Source organism: Salminus brasiliensis, chromosome 19 (genome assembly GCF_030463535.1).
Source record: "Salminus brasiliensis chromosome 19, fSalBra1.hap2, whole genome shotgun sequence".
Taxonomy (NCBI): Eukaryota; Metazoa; Chordata; class Actinopteri; order Characiformes; family Bryconidae; genus Salminus; species Salminus brasiliensis.
In genome coordinates, this window is record NC_132896.1 from 785,676 (window position 1) to 812,933 (window position 27,258).

Sequence of the window (27,258 nt, forward strand, 5' to 3'; positions counted from 1 at the left end):
TTGCTGAGGTACGGACAAAATATCATGTTCCTCCTTCCTCCTAACCACGGCTGCACTTACAGCAGTGAGTGCTGTTTATCATTTGAGCTTCTGTAGGAGGTTCAGTTTTAGCTGTGTTATTTACAATCTTCATTCAGCATAAAGTCAACAAGCACCAATTTGGCAGCAGAATATAAAGTGTTTTGATGTTCACTGGTTTTATGGAATTGTCACATCATGGAGAGATCAGTCTAGCCCCTGTAGAGAAGTACTGCCAATAGAATAGGACAAAAGGGGCATACAGGATAAAAGAAGTTGTAAAAACGCTGTCATATATTGGTCCTTTAATACACATATGGACAAAAGTATTGGGACATCTGCTCATTCTGAAATCAGGAGAATTAGAGAAGGTTTGTCCTGCTTTTGTTGGAGCAACTGTCTGTACTGTCCAGGGAAGAAGATTTTCTACTAGATTTTGAAGCATTGCTATGAGGATTTGATTACAGCAAGAACATTAGTGAGGTCAGGATGTTTGATGATGATCACCACCCCTCTTCATTTCCAACCCCCCAACTCATCCCAAAAGTACTGGATGGAGCTCCACCATTATTCCAGAGAGCACAGCTCTTCCACTGCTCCACAGATCAATGCTGGGGGGCTTTATACCCCTTTAGCCCACGCCTGGCATTAGGCAGCATGGTGCCAATAGGTTCATGATGTTGATCTGCTCCAGAGAGTCCTATTCTATTGGCAGTACTTCTCTACAGGGAATAGACAAGCTGTGTGTGTGTGTGTGTGTGTGTGTGTGTGTGTGTGCATTTGCACATAGTCTAATGACCTGTGCAGTGCATCACATAGGAAGTAGGAGCCATACACTGTGTCTCTGCCTTATTCAGGAGATTGAACTTAATTCAGTTCAGGGCTGCTGTTGAGGTGCAAATAAACTTAAATAGACTCAAATAAATAGAGATAGAGGTAATAGAGGTAAACTGATCCGTCTGATTAGCCTAAGAAAACTCTATATTACCCATGTCTAATTCTAAACCTATTTAATATTTCTGTTCTGTAATTCTAAATAGAATTATTAGTAATGAAGTTCCTCAATTAGCTAGTTTTATGTTTACAAACTACATATTCTCAGTTGACCTCTCTCGTCAAGAAGGAGCTTCTGTCTGCTCACTGCATGTGTTTTCTTTATTCAGAACATTTGCAGCTGTGATAGTTGCTTAATCTCCTGGAGTCTAGGAACTACCACGGTTAATAGACACACATTAAACCTAAACAGTGTGTTGAGTGAAATTACACACTGATGAAAGAGATTTTAATTAATGAATTATTATTCCTGATCAATTAATTAGTTCAGTCACTTTTCTTTCTTCAGCAAGTAAAGAGCCTTTTGGAGAGGGACATGAAGTATGCTGCTATGGAGATCGGTAAGCCCTTTATTTACATTTACAGCACGTCTTTATAGTGTGTCTATAATTATTATTCCAGTTGAATTTCCTACAGGGTGACGTTTTTAAACACTTTTTGGGTTTATTTGAAGCTAAAGAAGTTGTTGTTGGTATTTATGGAGCAAAGGTTGGTGACAGTCTAGATCTTGTGTCTATTAGCATCGTTAGCCTAGCATTTCCAGTTGCAAACTAAAGAAGCACAGATCCTAACCATGTCTGGGCGGATCACCTGAGTCTGGGGTCAATAATCAATCATTTGAACATTTGTGATTTTTTCTTTTCTTTTTTTTTTCAGAAAATAAAACATAATATGATAAATGCACAGAGGCAGACAGCATGATGCAGAGGGCTTACCGAACAGTCTTGACCTTTTGAACACTTTTTAGTGCCCGTGAGATCCAGATTTGTACATTTCTAAAGTTTAAAGTCATATGGTGAAATTTGCAGGAGAGCTTGCGGGAAAGCATCATCGTGACAGATCGGAAAAAGGATGTCAGGTCACTCCAGCTCGCACTGTCACCTTCTCTGCACACTTCCAGCGGCTGGCGAAAGAAGAGAGGGAAAAAGCCTGCTGACTTTTTCTGCTTTTAGAGCAATCTCCACCAACGGCACCATCAAAGGAAATGGGCAGCACCGCAAAAATATAAATGATTAGGTCTGTTATGAGGGAAGATGGGGCTTAAGAAAAGAGAGTCAGGCTGTGAATGTACCAGCCCATTGTGGGCTGTGAAAAACAGCACGAGTGCACAGAGGTTCCACCTCAAAGAAACGGATTACAGGAGCACCGCTGGACAGAATGCCACAAAGCCACATTCTTAGCAGTGCCCGTCTTTTCGCGACAGCCACGTAACACTTGATTAGCATCAAAATGGTATACTTGTGCCTGTCCGCAATCGAATCACAGATTATACGCATATCACACGTACTCATGTTCTTGAAATGGATATTGATTCTCCCGCAGTGCACAACTAACATGGACCTGAGAGAGAGACCACACTGGCTTTGTGGTCTGAGAACATCTACATCCAGTTTGTTTTCAGTCATACTGGAAGACATGCAGTACAGCTTCTCAGAATATATTTAAAAGGCCGAACCATTGAAAACTGAATAGACCTCACTATTATGAAATAAAAGAGCTTGATGTTTCACAGCGCACCGCTCACCCCCCCCTTTCAAACTGTCCATGTTTGGAAACTTGGAGGGAAAAATCCAAGCACACCAAAATGTGTCCCATCAAACCATGTGATAATGTTCTCTCCGCTGATTGGTCAGACTTGTTGGGAGCGGAGCAAGACAGTAAATACAGGAAGAAGGTCTAGTGCAGATTTCTGTGCAGTTTAACATGGAGCAGCAGCGGAGATGGTGTCTGTTCATAGCTGTAGTAATGATCAGGCAGGATACCTGGTTAAACTGCACCTGCAGAACGAGGTCAGATCACCTTCTCACCACAAATGAACCGCTCCAGAGGTTCCTTGTGCAGTTGTTTTGGTCTGGATCTGAGTTACTGGTTACTGGCAGGTATTCTCACCTGCCCAAACAAAGGGTGAAAACGAACCAGAGTCCGATTTAACCGGACTGAGAGTGTGAAAACGCCCCAAACTGCAAAGCAGCCACTAAACACAGGAAAACATATTGTAGCCCTTTAATTCAAATGAAGGTTTTCTCTGTAGGATGGGCTTTTACAATAGTCTGGAAAAGAAAACTGTCAGATCGTTGTTTAGGCCACACCTGCTTTTTAGACCAATAAAAAACCTGATCATCAGTATACCCTCAGCTTTAGCTCACAGCTGCTTCATCATCACTATTGTCTTACTCAATTGAAGAAGATCAGAAATCAGTGACCACTCCCATTTGACAGCTTTTGTAAGTCCATGTGAAACATCTTGTGTCTGCAGATTTGCTTCAGAAAAGCTTTCCGGAGATTGCCATCTCAGTGAAGACCAGGAAGGCCCTTCGATCGATTCTCAACTTCAACAGAGAAACCATCCAGCAATTTGATTCAGCAGGACGTGTAGATGAAGTGGAAGCCTCAAAACTTGAGAAGGTAAAAACTTTTTGTCACTACTTTCTGTCGTAATTCCAGATTCCAGCTCACTGCTGTTTAGTTATTAATTTCTCCTTGTTTGTTTTTTTGATCAGGTCATTGAAAAAAATATGAAGAACCTCAGGGATTTCCCCCCGGCCATCCTGATGCCGATACACATGGAGGTCCTGCAAAATGTGCCATGGCTTCGTAACAGCATTCCTCAGATTCTGTATTTGAAGGTAGAACCTAAAGTATTTAATTAAGGAGCTGAAATAGAGACCTAAGTGCAGGTCTCTACACCAATGAGTCAAAACATTATGACCACTAGGGGTAGTATGCTGTTGTTCTTCCACGTGCTGCCAAAACAGCTCAGACTTCCTGAAGGTGGTATCTGTGTCAGATCCTTTAATTACTGTTAAGTTGGAGTCGCTGCAGCTCGGATCAGCGCCTCCCAGAGCTAAATAGAGCACCCTCACGATGTGATCTTACAAAAAAACAGACCACCCCTCATTGCTCCTCAAGGTTCAAGGTCCATTTCCGACCCTCGCGTGTCTGGTGTAGGCAACAGTAGATGAGGTTTCGAATGTTTGGCTCTTTGGTGTATAAATACAGTATTTAGCAAAAGTCTAAAAATAAAGGGTAATAAGTTTTTATTTGTTGAAAAAGAACCTCACATTAAACACTGCTCTACATACAAATCACCCATTTCCAGTGCTGTCCTGGAGGAAGGCAGATATGTTCACTTCCCAACCAACACCTAGTTTATCTAATCAGTCCTTCATTAAAGTCAATCAGAGTCTGGAGCTCATAAAAGATCAGCACTCAAACCTGTGTTTTCCTAGCTGTGCTGCTCTAACCAGCATATCTATAACTTTACTGATCAACAGAACATTCTGATCACTGACTTTATATTTATTTGAGTTTATTCTAATGTTATATAGAGTTTTATAGGTATATATTAGACTGTTACACTAATATAGTAACATTCTCTATATACAGTTATATAAATATAAAACATATGCTGTTTCAGAAGTGCAGATAAAGAAATATAAAAAGTTTAAATAATAATTATTATTACTATCTAGTGCATAGACCCAAAATGCATGATTTGGTGGATGAATTCATTTTTGATGGATTGGTCCTGCTGTTGTTTCCAGAAAGTTTCCAAACTGTTGAATTTCATGTCTGGCGAGACCATCATCTGTGAAAATGACCAGCCTGAAGGAATATACCTCATCATCTATGGCACGGTAAAGGTAAGGTACACTCTTGACAAGTGTTAGAAAGCTGCTGCTGCTTCACTACGTTTAGCTACTGCTAAACTACATAGCGCTATCGTGACGTCTGAGATTTCCTTAACATTAGTTAAGTCGTATTGATCTGCACAGTAATTCTGAAAGAACACTGATAGTGTATTATCTGCCTACTGTCAGTGTTGGCATAAGAATCATTAGCAATGTGGTTTGGTGTTCTGTCCTGGGTGAAATTGAGTTTTACCAGTAACTTGGCGAGGCTTTATTGACCCTCAGAGCCAGAGTTTGAGATGCGAGTCTGGTCATTATGGCCCAGCGTTGTTGTAAATGAAACAAGACTGCACTTTACAAAATGATATTTGGAGAACTTTGAGGTTAAAAGTTCACTTTAGTTTTTATTCCAGGTGAAGTTAATACACAACTGGAAATCAGGAAAGCTGTTTCTTTAATGTACAGTAACATCAGGGACACAGTTTCTCTCTCCGACTCGTAGAAGGGTTTTGCAGATGTACATAAAATGCATCATAAAAAAGAAAGAAAAGCTTATTTCTGAATTTGTTACTAAATGATGTGCGTCATGACTAAATCAGGTTGTTCTAAAGCGTGGACAACGTTAATCAGATCAGAAAGCCCAATACAAATGTAGTGGACATTAGTATAGGTGGGGATTGGCTCTACATGACATCCCCTCAGCTCTGGAAGAATGAGGCTGACTAATTTCTCCTGAACAACACACCTGTAGTGTAAGCCTTGTCTCAGCTTTAATTATCCCACACCAAGGACCAGAGGAGAACCTAACACAGAGCATGCAGGTAATGCTGTTAATATGTGCACATTACACTTGATTTGTCACTTTTTGCCACCTTATAATCGAGCACAATGTTAGCAATTTTAACACATTTCAATGTGGCACTGCAATTATGGGTTATTTGGAAAGATAGGGGATAATAGGCCTGTCTCCCAGAGCATCACTTGAACATTAGCTGGGGAAATGCTTTGCTCCTTATAGATTTCACTGGCCTTTGGTCGCCAGCGTGCATTTCAGTGAATAGGTTTAGCATAGGTTTAATATTTTACAAATGAACAGTTTTGTAGAAAAATCTTTTTTCTTCGTTGTTTTGAGAAGCAGTAAACACAGCCTATGTAGCTAATCAAGCATAAAACACATAAAACATAGATATTCAAAACATCCTAACGCAGTTTCTCTTCATCCCCTTTAGCAGAAATCACAGCTCACAAGACCCTTTTTTCATTCAGATTTCCCCCACTCTTCTTAGCAGACAGTCTTTCGTTCTGAGATGTTCTTGGGTTGTCTTGCTTGTTTCTTCAGGTAGTCCATGGTGGTTAATCCTGTTGTAGTTGTCAGCCTTGAAATGTTAACATTTAGTTTAAGTACTCATACTTTGGGCTCGGAAACAAATTAATCTGCTAGAAAAAACAGTGAAGAGTCAGAAAACAGCTTTGGCCAGATTTATTCAAATGAACTTGCTGGACAAAATCATTTTGATGTAATGTAAGAAAGAATGAAGAAAGATAAAGTCGTTGATTATAGATAAAAAAATCAAGAAGAAACCCAGTTAGCCGGTCTGTTAACCCTTTCTGTAGTCTAAACACTGGTGTTCTGACCTCAAACCAAACCATTAATATCAATTAATACATATTGGACAGACCCGTAGGTCTTACAGTCTCTTTTCGGCTTCAGCCTTTTAACAGAGGGTTTAACATCTACATCCAGGATTTGCTGGAATTTTGTGGAATCCATTCTTCCCTCCACCCGTACAATATTGGCAGTGCCACTGGCAGCAACAGCCTCATGTTTCACAGTTGGCATTTTTACTTCAAACGTATCTCTGCTGACGGTGGTCAGAGAGCTCTGCTTTGACTTTATCAGTCCACAGCACTGTCTAATGTAAAGGGTCCCTTCTTATGACTCTTCTATGACTTATGTTTGAACATAGCAATGCTGCACAGTGGAACGGTGCAGAACCTTCTAGTTCTTGGGTGTTGCAGGTTCTTGGAAGCCATGTCTGGGTTTTGATTCCAGCTTATGGGCAGTTCTCTCTCATAGTTTTCTTGGTCTTCCAAATCTCATCTTGACCTCCACAGTCCCCCTGCCTACATGGCAGTAGTTCCTTTTCAGTTGCTTAGAGGAGCAGGGATTTTAATGAGTGTTAGCACAAGGTTCGTAGAGTGAAAATAGAGGATGTGTTTTATGTTTGATTTGCTACAGAGGCTGTTCTCTCTACTTCTCTCCAGTAAATGGTGCCAAACCTTCCCCAGACTGTAGGTGTAGGTAGCTGTTTCTGATAATGTGGCCAGTGAGAGTTGGTAAGAGTCGGGTAGACATAAGGCGGCAGCGATCAAACACAGAGACACACAGATCAAAGGACTTAAATCTTGCTTGATTCGGACAGCACTGATTATCAGGCCTTCTGAATGAACAAATACATCAGTAAACACTAATGATTACACACCCTGAATTTCACATGAAGGGTGACCTGCTGGAGTTCAGAGCTAAACCCTCCATATCACTCATCCCTGGACGGAACACGTTGATCATTGATATCTGACCTAGAAAACAGTGGGATGTTGATCGGTTATGTGATCTCTATTGCTCTTCTAACAGCTGCATGATTTAAAGGGAGTCCACTCAGGTACTGCATGATGTGTTTAGTGTATGGACAAAAGTATTTTCATTCATTGTTCAGTTATTGTTTCTTCTGAAATCAAGAGTATTAAAAGAGTTGCTTGTGCTAGAGGAACTCCTCTCTACTGTCCAGAGAAGAAGGCTTTTTACGAGGAGGATAGCTGTGGAAATTTGATTAGATAGATTTGATAAGATTTGCTCCTCTGCTTGTAATAATTTCAGATGAGTTGAAATGGTCTTTATCACCTGCTTGTTTTGCTACAGGTGACGAGATCGAGACCAAGCCGTGGAGAGGATGATCAGGACGAGGAGAGTGAGGTGACGGATTACCAGAGCTCTGGCACTATTTTTGGAGAGCTAAACTGCCTCACACAGCAGCCCATGGAGGCCACTGTCACCTGTATGACCCACACGATGGTGAGAACGCTAATTACTTAAGAGACATATTGATGAATTTGGTGACAGTTCAAGACCAGATTGTTAGCCTGCAACTTTAGCCTAGCATCTCCTGTTGTAAAGTATTGTTGTGGATCACACATCAGTTACTAAACACGCCTTGGCTGGTCAACTAAGTCTGGGGTCAGTGATCAATACAGTGATCAATTACTACACTAATACTATAAGGTATACACTCGATATTAACCTTAACAGTGTGGGTTTGGCAGGTTGGTACACAAAATATTAACATACTAACCTGTTTTGTACTACATGGAAGTGTCACGCATTACTGCATATTCTTCTGCTGCCATCGCCGCTGCGCTTGAACCACCATCCACTAATTTTTCTCATTTTACAGACGCAAATTGTGGGATTTATTGGAACCACATAAAACCGACTTTTGTCTGGTTCTGAGTGTTTATTGTGGATATTTGAGCATACTCAACTTCTGCACTTTTGTCTATTTTACATACTACATTCTCCAAAACTAGTTAGTATAAATAATTAGCAGGCATGTTGGGCAAATCCATGCTCATTTGATTGTTCACTGAACTACTGCTTTAAGGGAAAACCAGTACATCAGATGTTTATTTTTATTTCTTTTTAATAAACAGATTTGTTCATGAAAGCTCTGTTTCTCCCCAGCATGTTCAGCTGAGCGCTGCTAGTGTCGATAGTTACTAAATCCTCGGTTTGTTCGTGGTCAGTGCCACTGAAATGGCTCTTGGCAATTTTGGCGTTCTTTTGCTCAAAGAGCCAGATGTGTGATTTTCTCTTCTTTCTAAACACAGTAAGCATGGAGAGGAGCTTAATTGGCCAGCCAAGCCCACTGTTATTCCTGCATAGGAGCTTAATTGACTGCTCTTCCCACAGACATGCTTCGTTACCAACGAGTTGCTGCATGAGGCTTTTGACGCTTTCCCTGATAAGCCTTCACTAGAGTACAAAATGTGGCTCTCACTGGCAGTCAGAAGCAGCTGCACCATCCTCCTGAACAACAGCAGATACCAGGTGAACCCACCCCCCCACTCCCCACCACCCTGCTTAGGATGGGTGCTGTTTCAAGACCGTAAGCCAGTTCATCTCTAAAACAGGGAAAAGACATTATCCCAATTGAAAACAGCTCAGACTTAACAAACAGTTACAAAGTACAGTAAAAGAGTTACATGCTGCTGCCGACCCTAAACTACAGTAGCAGCATTAACCTTGTGCCTCTACTCACTGGTCCATCATGGACCATGCTGAGCACAGCAGTGACACTGACGTAGTAGAGCTGGTATGAGTACTAAGCACAGCGCTGCTACAGGATTTCTGATAAAGAAGCCAGTAGGTACAGACTGATCATGTCTGTGTTGTCTGAGTTGTCTTGCAGGACTGGACCTGCCACCAGATATGTGAATACCTGTCCAAGGGCTACCTGGTGGACGTGGAGGTGAACAGGACTTTGGCGCTGTATGATGACAGTGTGGATACAGTGGTGTTAATTCATGGCAGCTGTGATGATGTGGCGACTCAGAGCTCCTACCAGGCTCCAGCTCTTATCAGCAGGATCACACATCAGGTTACAATCAGGAACACACACACACACACACACACACACACACATCACAAGTCCCTTGTTTTATTTCTATCAGTCAAACAAATACAGATTACTTATTATAGAGCAAGGTGGTGAAGTGAGGGCAGCACAAAACTACTGGTATCTGGAAGCCCAGCTCTGTCATGGAGTGACAGTTATTTGTAATCTGCATTGTCATTATATACTTCCTGATATTCCAAATAAATCTAAAAATAAAAATATTTTTCTTTTGCCTGAATAAGAAACAAATTGCCTTCATGAGCAAGCCTCGTCTTAGACTAAATTTAATGTCAATAACTGTGATTACTGTAGGTCCAGGATCAACCGATCCTAAATGCTGAATATAGAATGTTATATCTGTATAACTGAAAATTAGAGGCAAACATTTAGACCATCAAACCCAACCGTGCAGGGTGTGTTTTTAGATGCTGTTCTGCTGACACCTGCTGGTGTTTGGGCAGACATGCAGTCTGCTCTGCATAGATTGCTCCCCCTACTGGCCAAAGCCAATGTGAAAAAACAGTGTTTTTATACGCTTGCTTCACAGCCCTGATCATATTAATCCTTTTAATGTCATCATATATACAAAATATTCAATATTCAAATATTAAAATTGTGACTGATATAAGAATTGTCACCTGAACCTGATATCTGATAAAGCTGATGTGGGTAGAAATTGGGACCAAACCCACCTGCATCAGATTTACTCAGAAACAGAACATTTATTAGTAGGAAATACAAGCAGTAAAAACCAATAAAATGCAGAGATTTAAGTTCAGTATTGTAGCATCATCTAAACACTCTGCTCTGCTGAAGATCAGTAAACACACCAACCTCAGATCAGCTCACATAATCACACAAATCCAAACATCCATCGCTTCTTCCTTCTTCTGACATTTGGATGATATCTCCTTATTGTTAACCAGTAATCCCTCATATATAAAAACATAACAATATAACCCATAAACTGCAACTTAGTTTTATGGAAATATGTGCAGTGTGGTGTGACGGTCTGTGAGAGAAGCTCAGTATCAGAGTGTGGGGGTCAAATGTGATGTTACTGGTTCAATTTCTTTGGGGCTGGGGCATGGTGACATCATAAGAAATCAGATGTTTTAGAGGCAGTGAAAGTCAGTTATCATTTAAATAGATAATAAAACTTGAATTATTTTTAAAGATATTATTTGATTATTAAAGTGATCAGCAACACAAAATAACAAGGTCAAAAGGTCAGCTTTGATTTCAGACTTTAATAACAGTGATATTTATTTGCAGGTAAAAGCGGAGAACTAACGCTGTGTCACTTCTGGTTTAATTTAGGTGGTAGGAAGAGCGAACATCACCAAACTGCTGATGGTTCCGAAGATGCCCTCAGCACGACCTCAGGGTAAAAACACCTAATTCTTTTAGAGAAAAAACAAAAAACAGGAAATCACTAAGAATTTACTCCTATTGGGCGTCGGGAGCTAAACGTTTTAGATAAAAGTTTTAGCTTCTACTAAATTTTAGCTTCTAGACACAAGGATACATTTGGACCATCATGGTGACCAATCATGATGATGAAGCTCCTGGTAGGGTCTAGTGCAGGAGACTTGGTAAAGCCTCAGGGCCCGAAGTGAAGGCATATGGGTTTCTGTGGTCCTGTTCTCCATTAATAATCAGACCTCTCAGACCAGCTCTGAGCTGTTGGAATAGTTCTGATCTGTAATGAAGCTGGAACTCACTGAATGTGTTTACATGCACTTCATAATCCACTTCATAATGAGTCAGGCAGCGATCGGAGTTCTGCTTTGTAAACCAGCCAGTAAACTCATGGAATAAGACGTGAAGTAAACGCCATGTAAACCCAAACTTCGTGCTGCAGCTTTAGTTTTTTACACATCGAGCCACAATATGAACAAGCTGAAGAATATTTGAATCCTTTATTTCCTGCTCTGGAAGTGTTTCGTCGTCGTCTCACAGGTGCTGTTTGCTTATTCCGGTCTGATTTCACACATGCAGACTGAGAAATCAGAGGTGACTCCAGTTGAGATCCTGACCTCCTGAGCTAAAACCCAGCTCTCTTTCTCTGATTTCTAGACCTCACTCCAGTCTCAGAAAGCAGAGTATGCGACTCAGTTCTGAGGAGAGGTGATGAGTGTAAGGGGCATAGATATTTAACAGGTAGGTATTGGTAACAAGGTGCATAGACATGTAGCATGCTGTGACGTTCTAAGTACTGAGGTAGTAAGTATGGGATATATAAATGAGATAAGATAAGACGCCGCTCTGAGCGCTAAACACGCTCTCTCAGGCAAAACAACATGGGACGGACCACCTGTGTGAGTTATGTAGTGCCTAGAAGCCGCAGGTTGTGCATGCTGTGAAAAAACTACTAAACATGGTGGCAGTAACATTTGTGGTTCTAGATAACAGTGGGTGATACAGTGTCAGAAACCACAGTCACGTCTAGTAGAGGTCACTGAACACCTCCACACGCTTTGAGGAGAGTGTGATGTGGTGTCACTAGGTGTCACTACAGAAGCAGACCTCTAGGCTAGCTCAGCTGAGGAGGGGGAACTGGAAACTGTCTCACTGAACTGCTGCTTTGAGTCTCGCAGGTTGTGAGAACGTCCTGCTCTGTGAAACACTGCGGGGTGCGTGAGACTGTATTGATCTAAAGCTTGGTGTTGTAGGTGCTGATTCTGGAGGAAGTGACGAAGAGGAGCCTGGCCCATCTGGACTCCAGGTCTGGTGAAGTTACGTAGGGCAGTTTACGCTGGGCAAAGAAACAAATAAAATAACAGCACACGTCAGATACCGAACATGTCTTGGTTGATTTTTCCCGTCTCTGTCTTGGTTTATTGGTTCATTTGGTTCTCCAGTAGCTACTGCATCTACAGCTGATAGTGTTCATGGGGTTGATAAAAATCCTACAATAACAACAAATTCACAGAAAATATAAAAATAAGCAGAATGTGGAAGGAAAAAGAAAAGAAAGAAAATGAGGTCGGCAGCACTTTATCATACTAAAGGCTTAGTGGGAGCTTTTCACTTGGTGAGTAAATGTTATTTTCACACTGATTCAGATTCCAAGTGCCGCGCGGATCATCTGCAGTCCCACTGCACTTGGCCATGCTTCTGTCTCATCACACTGCACGGACCTCTGAACCAAACCTGAGGGTCATGTCAGGTCTAATTTGCTGCGGCCCTGTGAACTGGGCTGTAGCTGCTGTGCTGCATGGCATCAATGACCCTTGGACAGTCTGGTCTATATTTTATCAGTCTTATCTACCAGTGAATGGGCTTTCTTTTTAATTTGTCATCATTTCAAAACAATCATTTTCTAAATGAGTTGAGTAAGCAGGTGTCCCAATACTTTTGTGCATAAACTGTATATATGTCTTGAGACAAACGTGTGGGCAGCCCTGTTCAAATCCCACATGCTGAAGTTATAAATATGTAACAAAGTCCTCTACAGGAAACAAACCTGAGAGACCTTGTGCACGTTTTTACACCATTTCTAAAATTCCTCATTTCTTTAATCCCACATTTAAGAATTAATATGTTGCATAATTCATTTCATTGTTGTTTGCAGTTATGCTTCAGAATGTACAGGAGTGTTATATCGTATATAAATAAATATACAGGTAATAAACATTCGATGACAAAATGATAGAGGTGCTGTGAGCGAAATGGTCCCTAATCAGCTCTTCAGTTATATCTATATAGAATTTCTGTAAACATCAAATTCCCACTTTTAAACGGAGTGTATCACAGCGTACCACAGTGCAACTCACCTAAAGGAACAACGTGAAAGCCTGGGTGAGACTCTGCAATCTGCTGCAGCTCCTAAAAAACAACAGAACCTTAACCTCAATGTTCTCAGCAGAGCAGCTCAGAGGAACCTGAGGAACCTGAGGAACAGACTTCCGCACGCAGGGCAGTGAGATCTGGAGGTCTGATCGAACCTGCAGCAGTTCTAACAGTGCGGACAGAGCTGAAACAAGTGCCCACTGACTTCTACTGTAAGTGTGTTTTGAGTGGATGAGGTTTATTTATTTATTTGTTTATTTTGGAGAGTGAGGTCATCCTAATTGAAGTCAGTACATCAAATATTGCTCATTCTGAGGTTGTTGGGAGACTATTATAAAGTCTTTTTCTTATAAGTTCAGTAGATAAAATCACCTAAAACAACTTCAACTATCTTTAAATAGCCTGATAATATCCTCACTACAGTCTGAAAATGAGAAATATTCTGTATATTTACTGATTCTCAGATGATTTCATGATCAGGATGGTATTTGTTCAGTAAAGCTATCCAGATAAAATATCCTTTTTACATCCCCCTGGAGCTCATAGCTGTAGATGTTCATCCAAACCTGCTCCACTTCTGCAACATGGCAACAAGGCTGTCTAAATAAGCCCTGAATGTGACTGAAATAAGGTTTTGTTGACCGTTTAGTGTCCCGGTCAGCAGCTGTCTGTGAAGCCTACACACTTTCATTTCTGTACAGATGCCTCGTGTAGTGCACACTTGTGATCATTTCTGTATCAAAAGCATTTTTATATATAATAAAGGTTCTGTTTTAAGGAATGGCCTTTTCTCTTTCATTTCCTCTCAGATCTTCTGTGAGTTTAAAAACTAATTAAGGTGAAGACCAATCAGCCAGAACATTCAAACACCAGGTGAAGTGAATAACATTCATCATCACCTTTGAAAGGGTGGATCTACATATCAGGCAGTGATGAAGGTGATGAAGCAGGACGAATGGACAGGCGTAAGAGTGTGAGACACTTTGACAAGAACCAAACTGTGACGTTCTAGATAGACGACTGGGTCAGAACATCTCCAGAACATCAGCAGGCAGGTCTTGTAGGGTGTTCCTCCCGGTATGCAGTGGTCAGTACCCACCAAAGGTGCTTCAAGGAAGAACAATTCATGAACCAGAGACAGAGTCATTGATGCTCATATAGGCCCCGCCCACCTCACACCTTACAGGACTTAAAGGATCTGCCGCTAATGTTAGTCTTGGTGCCAGAGACCACAGCAGGACACCTTCAGAGGCCTTGTAGAGTTCATGCTTCAATGGGTCAGAGCTGTTTTGATGAACATAAAGTGAGGACGTTACACAATGTTAGGTAGATGTTTTTAATGTTATGGCTGTTTGGTGTATTTGTATACGTACATACTGCTCTGTGGTGTTGTACAGTGTGCTGCTGCCCTCTTGTGTCCATGTTCACCTACCGGGCCAAAACGGTACATCACATGCTCATGAGATTCATGAATGTTCTTCAGCACTTTGGGGTATTACAAGTCTGGCTTTCCTGAAGAGCGGGCCTACTGAGCCGGTGAGCCGCTCTCTGTATGTCTGGGATTTGACTGATTGGTTGTGGCCATCCTGACTGGACGAATTCCATAACTAGGAGTTCTGCATCTGCAGCTGAATCAGTTTTGAAAGCTGAGTTTTCCCACCATGACCGGGAGGTGAGCTGTTCTGCTTGCTCCTTCAGGTAAGCTCTGCTAAGGGCATCTGCAAGGTGCAATTCCTGTCCTCGGGAGCTTCTGGAGCAACGTCTTGAGCACGTTTTCCAGTGGTTTGTGATCGGTCTCGACTCGACCTTGAGCCATGTTCCTCAGAGGACTGATCCCAGGCCTTCAGAGCTTGCAGTCTTTGTTAAGCTGGTAGAATCTCAGTAGAGGGGCATTGCTGATGACTGACTTCAGCCTTTCGGTCGTTCTGCTGTGATGACTCTCCGTGCTGTGCTGTCTCACCTGCGAGAAGCTTTCTGAGTGCTGCACTTATTACTGACAATTCCCAAAAACTCTCAGGAGGCAGCCTTGGGCTGAGGTTTTGGCGTGTCCACTTTTGCGGAGACCGTCTTGGTCTTCCAGTCGTCTTCACTCAGGACTGTGTTCCAATGTTTCTCACCTCTGTCATCCAAACCTTGCCCTGTCTAGCAGCTGTTTCAGTGTCTCCTCATTCACCCCACCCCAAAATCTCCTCCCTGATACTGACAACACCAGCCGACTCCTTCCCTTTCAGGGCCGGCCCAGTGTTTTCAGGGTTTCGCTCCATTGGTAATTTTGTGGGTTCTGTTCCTCATGCCGCCTGGTTTGTTATCATTGGTGTAAATGGAGCCTCTAAACATTCCAGGAAGCTCTTCTTCGTCCATCTCAGAATTATGACATGACCGTAATAAGTCAATATTATGAGTTATATGCTCCTTATTTTTAGATACACGTGTGTTTCTGATAAATCAATATTAGAGGGTATAAGGTCCTTGATTTGAGGTAATAAGTCAATGTTATCATCGTTCAGTTATTAAGTCTTTATTTGGAGGTAGACTTATTTGTGGTACTGGGTCAGTGTCCGGGTTCGGGTTCTCGTGTCTAGTCGGGTTCAGTAGCGGGGTCTAGCCTGAGCGGAGGGGGGCTTTATTGTCTCCAGGGGAACAGAGGGTCTCGGGAGCGAAACACTTCGAACAAGGTGGCTTTAATCACCAGGCTGCTTTCATCTGTGGCTCCTTCTTCCCACGCCTTCCTCATCTCGGCCATCTCCTGTTTCACCTTCCTCTGCAGCTTCGAGCCCCTGGTATCCAAGAGGCACTTGTACCTCTCCTCCAACAGCTGCACCACCTGTCTCTTCTTTATTTTGCGAAACATCCCCACAATAGGCTCTGCTCTCCGCCTGTGGACGGAACAGTAGTGAGGAGCTGGTCGCCTGCAGTCTCCTTTTATAGGTGCCTCAAGTGACGTCATAGATACACGTCAAAGAACGTCATAATTAAACCTCAACCGCGCGCGCGGTCAGTATTGCAGTTTTTCACTGGGACGTTTTTTTAATATGGAGAATGTCGTCCGCGTGTGTCAGACACTAGAGGGCGCTCCTGAGCGAGTTTCGAAATGAGCAGGTTAATATGGAGGGTCTCTACCGCCCCGGCCCCTTTACTGCAGAAGAGACCAACAGCCAGGCAGGGTTTCTCGGGTTTCTCAGCGAAACACATCATTCTACTCTCCAAAATGAAAGGAAGTCTCAGTACCTCCAGTCTCCCTGAACCGGTTCTGCTCTGACCCACACTCACCACTTTCATTTGGGCCACGGTGCCACAGAATGACGGGCCAAATCTACCTGGAGTACCTGGAGTACCTGGAGTACCTGGAGTACCTGGAGTACCTGACCTGTAGCTTACAGGATATTCTCTATTAATACTGCTCTCTGCACCCTGTAGATCTACTCTATAATACAGTGCTGATTTGTAGGCGGCACTGTTTATGTTCTGATCATAAATAAGTAAACAAACAAAAATGCATTTGTGAATGTAACATGCTGAGGGACAGAAAACTGCATGCTTTGCTGAGGTGTGTTCCCCTGCGGAAGAGGTCCTCCTCTGAGAGCTGGTGGATCTCTCAGTTTCTTCCTCTTTGGGACAGTGTCTGTTATGAAGGAACTACAAACTGCAAATCAGAAGGAGGATGTTCAGCAAGCATTCACTCCCACAGGTGTGTTTATATAAAAAAAAAAAAACCCAAAAAACCCTGAACGCCACAACGCTGCACATGCTCTGTGAAAAAGTAGCTGCAAAAAGGAGAAGGATTTATTAAAAAAAAAAAGAAACAGGAGGGAAAACAGCCACTTCTCCATGAGAGGAACGCTCTGAGGAAATGAATTTACATCATGATTTCTGGAAGGAAATTATTCCCTGGGTTCTTGCTAGCACAGAAAGCTTTTTATTAAAAAAAAAAAAAAAAAAAAAGTAGTGGAAAAGATCAAAAAAAAAAAAAAAAAAAGTGGATGCATGATTGAAGCTCTGTCAGAAAAGACTCAGTCCAGCTCTCCTTCAGGTTAAAGTCGACTGTAAAAATTGGGCCAGATCCTCTGCAGGCCATCAGAGAGAGAGTTTACACTGGGGAGCTACATGCAAACTGGACACAGCCTGATCTTCTTTGACCAGCCTCGCCCAACGGAGAGGTAGAGAGAGAGATTTCCACAGCTCTTAGTAACAATATTTTACCTACGTCTCAAAAGTTAAAAACTAGACCAAAAACGTCTCTTTCAAGCTCGCTCATGTTAAAAGGATACAAGAAACATTTACAAATAATACCTGTGGCAAAATAAATCAATCATTTAAAGCGTCCCTAATAATAAATTTATGAATAAAACAGATTGAGAGATTGCCAATCTACATTCTTGTGGTAGCTGTTGCTTTTACTTGGAAATTAAATAGCAGATTTTTGGAGGAAACCCTATCAAAAAAAACAACAAAAAAACAAAAACAGCTGAGCTTTTGGTCACACTGGGTGTTCCAATCTGTATAGTTTGGTTATTGATCTTCTGTTTCTGTATACATTTGTCTTTTTATAAAATATGTTTATTCATACAATCATTTTAACTATAGCAACATTACTATTAACTTTGAGTGTCAAGATATCAGACAGATCACCTCATGAGAACAATAGTATATAAACGAATGCACAAAAAAAAAATCATTAGAGTACGTTTCTCTTCATACAGTTGGAATTTTCTGTACAGCTGTCTAATATGAATATTGCTGGTCCTGATCTGGTGAACTTAGTCTGGTGAGGCTGCGCTGGCTCCTGCTCTGCACCTCCTGCTGGAGGTTGGAGCTAAGCTGGCATGCCCGACATCACACTGGGCCGTTCACCGCTGCTTCGGGAGAGGGCGCACACTGCTCTGTTCTGTAGGAGAGAGAGGGGGCCAATGGGTTGATTATGCAGTCCTATTCTATTGGCAGTACTTCTCTACAGGGACTAGACAAGCTGTGTGTGCTTCTCTACACTCTTAAACAATGAGGAGCATCAAATGATTCTTTGAGGGATGCCAAAGATGATCCATGTTTGTAACAGATGTGAGGGCAAAACTTAACTGTGTAAAAATGATCCATTTCTTTTAGCCCTTTAAACGGCTCCTCACGCTCACATCTGCATTACAAACAGTTCTTCTTTGGTAGCCCTTAAAGCATCATTTGATCCACCTATTTTCTGTACCTGGTTAAAAGGTTATAAACACAAATCTTTAAGACAGTTATTCATGGCACTTTTCAAAAACCTATTCCAGCACCATCTAGAACCCTTTGAGTTTGCTGAGTGTACCATTCATGGAGTTAATAATAATAATAATAATAATAATAATAATAAAAATAATAATAGTGAAAAAATGAATCCTAATTGGAAAGAGAAAAACGTTAAAAGTCCTTACTTGGCCTCTTCCATGGCTGCGGCGTTCTCTAGAGGAGCGCTGAGAGCGTCGCAGGTAGCTTTTGTTTTCTCTGCTAGGTGCTTTGCACTGTCAGATGAAAGCGGGAGAGCGGACTCAGTTACACAAGTGGTGGATGAAAGAAAGGTGAAAGAACAGTGAGGAGAGACTGAGAGCAAGATTGAGTTTATTTCAGGGGTCAGGAGGCACTACACAACCCCGGGACAAGGCTCGGCTTCTCAGCACCACGGCCGGCCAGACTGCGCTTACCCTGATTTCTGACAGTTGCTGGCAGGCAGCGCTGATGCATTCCTCTCAGTCTCTCCACTCTCCCCAACAGCATACCTAACAGATGCATCTTCAGAGGTAGATCTGTTCTCCTCCTCACTGAAAAACAAACACACACCAGTTTATACACCTTCTCCACCTACACCTGCCCAAAGCCCGCTCCCCCCGCCAACCACTGTAAACATACCGGACAAGACATGCACAACAGAGTGGACCACTTCAAAAACAGGGGCAAAGACGTGTGAAAATGAGGACTGGGCTGGAGAAAACAAGACGGTGAAGATGTACAGCACATAGGGGAGCAGAGGGACGTCTGCCCAAGTTAAAGTGCAAACTGAGCAGATTATGGGAGCCTGCCTGGAGATGGTTTTGATTAGGAGGAGGATGTGAGATGATTGTGAAGGAGAAATCATTCCAGAGTGGGTAGCCTGGAACATGCCAGCTAGCCATAATTTTTAACCCTTAGAAGTCCTGCCACAGTCTTCATGTTTGTTGTTGTCAGAAGCTTGTGACTCTAAACTGCCCTCTAGAGGATGTGCAGCTCAACACCCATGCCACCATAGAGGGTGCATATAAGCATGTGGGCAGTGACTGTTACCCTGATTAAAACTGACGCCTCTCAACCAGACAGACAGTGCGCCTGGCTGAAAATCTTTTCTAATCAGTTCAATTTGGTAAATTACTATAAAATTAATTTATGTATTTAAGTTTTTTTTCCCCCCAAAGGTGTCTCTGCAGAGACTGCGACTTATTTTATATCAACTATATATTGAGCTTGACCAGGGCACCCAAACTTTTGCACACGACTGTAGGCTTGTCACAATACCAGAATTTGTTCCAATACTGATCCCCAAATGATCACGTTGCTCGACACCAAACAACCCGACAAAATGTTAAAACACTTCTTTTCTGGACGCAATGGGACAATCTCCTCCACACGGATTAAGCCTAGTCTCAGCCTGTAAAGTCGATGGTGAATCACCATGTTTAAGTTCAGACTTTAAGCCGGATCTGAGGAACAGGAATGCAGATGTTTGAGGACTAATGAGAGTTTTACAGCTTAACTGTCCCTTGTTAAAGTGAGGGACACTGAACGATTCAGAAATCCCATTCAGTCAAACGAGACACTAACACACATTTCAGTTTTCTCTCAACAATCTCCGCCGTGCGCTCATTTCAAACGAGTGTAAAATTATTGTACAGAGCCGATTCACCCCTCACCATCCTCCCACTGCAAACTCACATGTCAAAGTAAAGTGGGCAAGAAGGAGGTGGGACACATCCAAGCAGAGCTACAGTCTCTCATTAGGGTGAATATTAATAACGCTCTAAATGTAGGTATTGTGATATACACTGAGGAGGAGGAGCTACAGTCTCTCATTAGGGTGAATATTAATAACGCTCTAAATGTAGGTATTGTGATATACACTGAGGAGGCGGAGCTACAGTCTCTCATTAGGGTGAATATTAATAACGCTCTAAATGTAGGTATTGTGATATACACTGAGGAGGAGGAGCTACAGTCTCTCATTAGGGTGAATATTAACGCTCTAAATGTAGGTATTGTGATATACACTGAGGAGGAGGAGCTACAGTCTCTCATTAGGGTGAATATTAATAACTCTAAATGTAGGTATTGTGATATACACTGAGGAGGAGGAGCTACAGTCTCTCATTAGGGTGAATATTAATAACGCTCTAAATGTAGGTACTGTGATATACACTGAGGAGGAGGAGCTACAGTCTCTCATTAGTGTGAATATTAATAACGCTCTAAATGTAGGTATTGTGATATACACTGAGGAGGAGGAGCTACAGTCTCATTAGGGTGAATATTAATAACGCTCTAAATGTAGGTATTGTGATATACACTGAGGAGGAGGAGCTACAGTCTCTCATTAGGGTGAATATTAATAACTCTAAATGTAGGTATTGTGATATACACTGAGGAGGAGGAGCTACAGTCTCTCATTAGGGTGAATATTAATAACGCTCTAAATGTAGGTATTGTGATATACACTGAGGAGGAGGAGCTAGTCTCATTGGGTCTGAATGGGACTTTTTACCAGTGTTCTGTGGGAGCTCTTCAAACCTCGCTGCAGCCGCTGCATAACGGCTAAGCACTAATAAGCAGAACTAGAGTTTGAGCCATAAAGAAGATTCTCTGCAGCTCTTTTTAAAGCAGACTTTTCTTAAGATGGGGGGGGGGGGGGGGGTGTTTATGATATCGTCAACTACCTGCACATCTGGTATTAACATGCAAATGGAGATGGAGTAATAATTAAAAAAAAAAAAAAAAAAAAAAAAAAAAGAACAGAACATGACTAAATTAGAACTGAATGGCTGACATGGAAAACATACACGTCAGAGGGCTGCCCCCTCCTCCTGATTGGCGGTACATACCGATAAGATTTCAACACCCTGAATTCCCACGCACGCAGAAAGAGAGAGGAAGCGCATGTTTTAACAGTGGAAGGACACACTTTTGTTTTTCAAGCAGAAACAGAACAGATGTTGGCTCTGTACACAGGGTGACATCAAATTAACAAAGAACAGTTTAATACATTTTAGAAGGCCTTTGAGAGGGCAGGTCCCTGGCCTGCTGGCTGCGGGAGGGGGAAAGGGGGCGGGACTTCGTGCAGAGTGACATGAAGCCGAATATTTTGGGGGTGGGGGGTTGGGGAAGGGTGATGAGGGAAAGCCCTCTGACGAGAAGTAAAAACAGCGTACCTTTTGAAAACAGCAGTTTCGGTTTTGGCATCTACAGTAAGGCTGAGCGTCTCCTTCATGGAGCCGTTGGTGACCGTCTCCGTGATCCTATCGCCGGCTGGTTCCTCCTCTGCATCCGAACTTCCCATCTTCCCCCCTGGAGAAACAGGCGGCTGAGCGGTGTCGTCATTGGGCCACTGCCCCGCACCTGCAGAAGGTAACCGTGTTTCATGTAGAGGCGGCATGATACAGATATTGAAATCCAACAGCGGCGATGTTTCTTCTCTAAGGCTACGATTAGTTATGAGGAATATGAACACGGAAATTGCACTCTGACACAGACCAGGGCAACCACACCAAGACACTTGAGAAGAGGTGGTCTCTGTCTGGCCCCAAATGTGATGTGACCGCGATCCCACCCTACTATCAGATGCTCTCAAGTTTGAGCTATTAAGCTCTGCAGGTGCAGTTTAGCCTGGTATCCTGCCCAAATCATTACTACAGCTATGAACAGATGCAAACTCTGCTGCTGCGTCATGCACAGAAATCTGCACTAGTCCAGAAGACCGGGCCTTCCTCCTGTATTTACTGTCTTGTTCTGCCTCAGGCAGGTCTGACGTGACTTAATGCGATGGATTTTTTTGTGTTTCCCCAGTGTGAAAACAGACCAAACCTCGTTCTTAGACGTGACAGCATGCTACAGCAAAATATATGCCTGGATTGCATCACACCTAATTAGTTACAGTTAACAAAATTGCATGTAGCCAGTTTTCCATTCATTTCAAAAGATGTCACAAATACAACACGATTAAATTCAAGTCATAATAAAATATTCCTCCTTTTACCTGCAAACACCGACATGGACTGAAAATGTAGAACTGCATCACATCAGCGAAATAATTCAGCCTAGATCAATCTCAATTGTTGGCAACGACCTCAACTTTCAAGAGTGGTCAGCTGGTCAGGAGGGCGTGGACCCACAGGACAGGTTTACAGCGGGAAAGGTTGGACTTACCTGCAGGAGCATTAACGCCGAGTGGATCCACCGTCTCCACGCTCGTCTCCATGGCTACTGGAGAGTTGCTCCTCAGTGGATCTTTAGGGCTGAAGACAATAAACACTGATCATTGTTGAGAGCTGGGCACAGTTCAGACTTTTTACTGAACACACACACCTAGATGTAGCTGAGCGCTGTCACTGATAAAAATGTAGTAACTTCTAATCTCCTCGCTATCAAGAACCACCTCATCACACTATCCTACCATAGAACCCACCCTTCAGACAGCAGAACCACTGATTTTAATGGAGGTGCTCATACTGCCCCGACATGCAGTTCTGAGGAGGGGTAGATTCTTACTTTCACTGCAGTAAAATAACTCCAGATCTAAGCACAGGACCAAAATCATACAAGTGAAACAACTGACTAAGCTTTCACCCAGTCACTGGGGGTTCATGCAGGTATAGGCTAAAGGATTAGCTCACCTCACGGGTGTGAAGCTGGAGAAGTCGGCCCAGCCGGTCTCCGTGGCAACATTGTTAGAAGGTGAGCTCCAGGCTGCAGGTTCAGAGGGAGAGGAGAGGGGAGCGTTTGACACGGCTCCCGTATCCATGGGAATATCATCAAAGTTGGCTGTCCAAACAGGTCCTGAAAACAAGGTGAAATTCCTCGTTCATGTTTCTACTGAAGGAACTGAGCAAACCTTTTTAGTAACTTCAGTAACACACACACACACACACACACACACACACAAACCTAAAGAACCTCAGGTAGCAATGAGAGGTGGGCTACATGACAAGGTGTTTAGGAGATGCTGGACTACAGCACTGTATTCATTCTACTGCATTTAGAACCTCCACCAATCAATGTCCTTTTCCTCTGTTTAGATTTCACATCAATCAGTCACCAACACCACCACTGTTTCTACACTCATAGTCCACTATCAGCTCCACTGATCATACAGGAGTTCTGTACACTGTGTGTAGAATTATTAGGCAAATGAGTATTTTGATCACATCATCCTTTTTATACATGTAGTCCTACTCCAAGCTCTATAGGCTTGAAAGCCAAATACCAATCAAGTAAATCAGGTGATGTGCATCTCCGTAATAAGAAGGGGTGTGGTTTAATGACATCAACACCCTATTTAAGGTGTGCTTAATTATTAGGCAACTCTTCCTTTCCTTTGGCAAAATGGGTCAGAAGAGAGATTTGACGGACTCTGAAAAGTCAAAAATTGTGAGATGTCTTGCAGAGGGATGCAGCAGTCTTGAAATTGCCAAACTTTTGAAGCGTGATCACTGAACAATCAAGCGTTTCATGGCAAATAGCCAACAGGGTCGCAAGAAACGTGTTGGAAAAAAAAAAAAAAAAAAAAAAAGCTCAATATAACTGCCCATGAATTGAGGAAAATCAAGCGTGAAGCTGCCAAGATGCCATTTGCCACCAGTTTTGCCATATTTCAGAGCTGCAACGTTACTGGAGTATCAAAAAGCACAAGGTGTGCGATACTCAGGGACATGGCCAAGGTAAGGAAGGCTGAAAAACGACCACCTTTGAACAAGAAACATCAGATAAAACATCCAGACTGGGCCAAGAAATATCTTAAGACTGATTTAAGGTTTTATGGACTGATGAAATGCGAGTGACTCCTGATGGGCCAGATGGATGGGCCCGAGGCTGGATCAGTAAAGGGCAGAGAGCTCCACTCCGACTCAGACGCCAGCAAGGTGGAGGTGGGGTACTGGTATGGGCTGGTATCATCAAAGATGAACTTGTGGGACCTTTTCAGGTTGAGGATGGAGTGAAGCTCAACTCCCAGACCTACTGCCAGTTTCTGGAAGACACCTTCTTCAAGCAGTGGTACAGAAAGAAGTCGGTATCGTTCAAGAAAAACATAATTTAATGCAGGACAATGCTCCATCACATGCATCCAAATACTCCACAGTGTGGCTGGCCAGTAAAAAAAAAATGATGACATGGCCCCCTTGTTCACCTGATCTGAACCCCATAGAGAACCTGTGGTCCCTCATAAAATGTGAGATCTACAGGGAGGGAAAACGGTACACCTCTATGAATAGTGTCTGGGAGGCTGTGGTGTCTGCTGCACGCAATGCTGATCAGAAACAGATCAAGCAACTTTTGAGTGTCATGGTAAAGAAAGGTGGCTGTATTGATCACTGATTTGCTTGTGGTTTTGTTTTTGAATGTCAGAAATGTTTATTTCTAAATTGTGTTATATTGGTTTACCTGGTGAAAAAGTGAGATGGGTATATTTGTTTTTTTATTAAGTTGACTAATAATTCTGCACAGTAATAGTTACCTGCACAAACCAAACAGATATTCTCCCAAGATAGCCAAATCTAAAAAAAAACCAAAAAAAAAAACCAAAAAAAAAAAAAAACACTCCAGTATTTGATCTGTTTTGCTGTGCATTTTAGTTATTCTTCTAAACTTATTACTTCTTAGTCATCTTTTTAAACACACGTGTTTAATAAATTCAGAGTCCATCTAGAACATGGTAGTTTTTCAGTATCTTAAGCTTGAGTCTTATGTATTTTGTAGCATTCTAAACAACACTGCAAGAGTGTAACCATAAAACAAAGCCCTACAATAAAAGAGGAATTCCTCTCCTCACCCTCCCCGCTGTCCACTTCCATTCGGTCATCGGCAGCAGTGTTAGTGGGCTCAAACGGACCCTGCTTTCCATCTTCCTCCTCAGAGTCTGTACTCTCCTCACTGTCTGTGCTTCCTGAACTCCTGTGAAACACAGCAGTTCCATCATTAACACAAACCCACAGCTACTCACAAGTAACAGACAGACACTGTAGACAATGAAAGGCAGTATCAATCATTGATCGATTACAATCAGACTGAACATTTCCAGAACTATTTCAAGCATTTTTAAAATCTTAATTAGTCCAACATCACAGTTTTCATGACCAATTATCCGATCAATCCCATTTAATCAATCAAATACACAATCAATTCAATGTAGTACTGCTATGAAGATTTGATTGCAACTTTGAGCCACAAGGGCATCAGTGAGGTCAGGATGTTGGATGATCACCATCCCTCCTCATCCTCAAAAGTACTGGATGAAGCTCCACCACCATCATTCCAGAGAACTCAGTTCTTCCACTGCTCCACAGATCAATGCTGGGGGGCTTTATGCCCCTCTAGCCCACGCCTGGCATTAGGCAGCATGGTGCCCATATGGTCATATTGATCTGCTTCAGAGAGTCCTCTTCTATTGGCAGTACTTCTCTACTGGGACTAGACAAGCTGTGTGTGTGTGTGTGTGTCAGCAATGGACGCAGGCAACATGCAAAATGTCACATGCCGTCCCACAGCACCAGTAGGTACCTGGGGCGTCTCTGAGTTTCTGGAGCAAACGTCACATCTTTCTCATCCCAAATGTCTTCTTCATCTGAGCCGGCATCTTCAAACTGCTGGATTTTCTCCTTGCAGCATGCCTCAAACAGAGCCATGTTCGCCTGTTTTAACACACACACACACACACACACACACACACACACACACACACACACACACACACACTTCTCCAATATCTAGTCCTCAAACATTGCACATTTTAATTATCCATGTGCAGCTGAGTGCCAGCGTGACAGATTTTCAAAGCACACATACTTACACTTTCATTTGTATTCAAGGAAAAATTGATGTCTGATATTCTATCAAAGGGAATACTGCAAGGTTAAAGAGAACAGAGTTTAGTTCAGTTAAATCCGTTAGACTGAGACACCACAACATCTTACAAACAGCACCCAGTCACCCACAACACCTCTGAACTCGTGTGCCCCGCGTTTCGGAATTATGCCAACATTAGGAACAAAGTCTAAGGTGTTTTCTCTCTATCAAAGTGTCAGATTTGAAAATTAGGTTTCAAATTGATGAGGTTTCAAAGTACTTTATTATAATGGTATGTTTTAAATATGTAGTCTGTTGCGACAAGCTTGCATGCGACAGCGTGTGAAAAGCTAAGGTCGTCTGTTTAAAGAGCATATTTTCATATAATTCATAAATTTCATATCACATACACTGAAGCACAGACATACAGGCGACAGGGAAGAGGGCTCAGATGGGAGTCAAATTCGCTCTTTACCCGTGATCTAATCACAGTAGTGCACGGTTTTATTAACAGTGACAAGAATTTACACAATTCACCCATCCCCCTGCCATTGTAGTACATGACGAAGGGCTTAATGTAATTGCTGGGTAAAATAGCTAAAGCCCTCCACCCCTTGACAACTTTTTTCTGTTTCTTCCACTGTTTATTTAGATACCGCAGGACCTTCATAAAAGGTCTCGTGCAGACCTGTCAGAGCTGTTGCAGTGGCACGAGGGGGATTTACTCAATAGTAGGCAGGTGGTGTTAGTCATGACCGCCTGGTGCAGTCAAACACTTCCTTACACTTGAAACTGAGAGGATCCAGTCACAACTTGAGACCAAATGTATCTGGCCTCAAGTGTTTACCACAGAGTGCAGCACTTATTTATTTATAATAAACAAACAAATAAATCATAAACAGCTTAGTTAGAGTTCCTCATACTGGCATCTCCTCAACAGCAGAATAGCACACAGCTTCAGTGGTCGGTAAAACTCTGCTTACAGATATAAAAAAAATAAAAATCCAATTTTCCAGCACATGTGTAAATCACAGTACCCA

General features: G+C 42.4%; 1 protein-coding gene across 2 annotated transcripts; it reads right to left on the reverse strand.

Annotated features, from left to right (window-relative positions):
• Positions 1-17,706: 17,706 nt before the first annotated feature.
• Positions 17,707-26,758, reverse strand: LOC140541241 (serine/threonine-protein phosphatase 6 regulatory subunit 3-like). Of its 2 annotated transcripts, XM_072663804.1 has the most exons (10): positions 26,223-26,758; positions 25,934-26,064; positions 25,206-25,327; positions 23,053-23,215; positions 22,586-22,674; positions 21,592-21,778; positions 21,265-21,282; positions 18,844-18,960; positions 18,577-18,663; positions 17,707-18,056 (listed from the first exon to the last, which is right to left on the reverse strand). In XM_072663804.1, exons 2-10 carry the CDS (start codon positions 26,056-26,058, stop codon positions 18,005-18,007), a joined length of 960 nt encoding a protein of 319 aa, XP_072519905.1. In that variant the 5' UTR covers positions 26,059-26,064; positions 26,223-26,758; the 3' UTR covers positions 17,707-18,004. The 2 variants fall into 2 exon arrangements, with proteins under 2 accessions (XP_072519905.1, XP_072519906.1); XM_072663805.1 differs by lacking the exon at positions 21,265-21,282.
• Between the last annotated feature and the right edge of the window lie 500 nt (positions 26,759-27,258).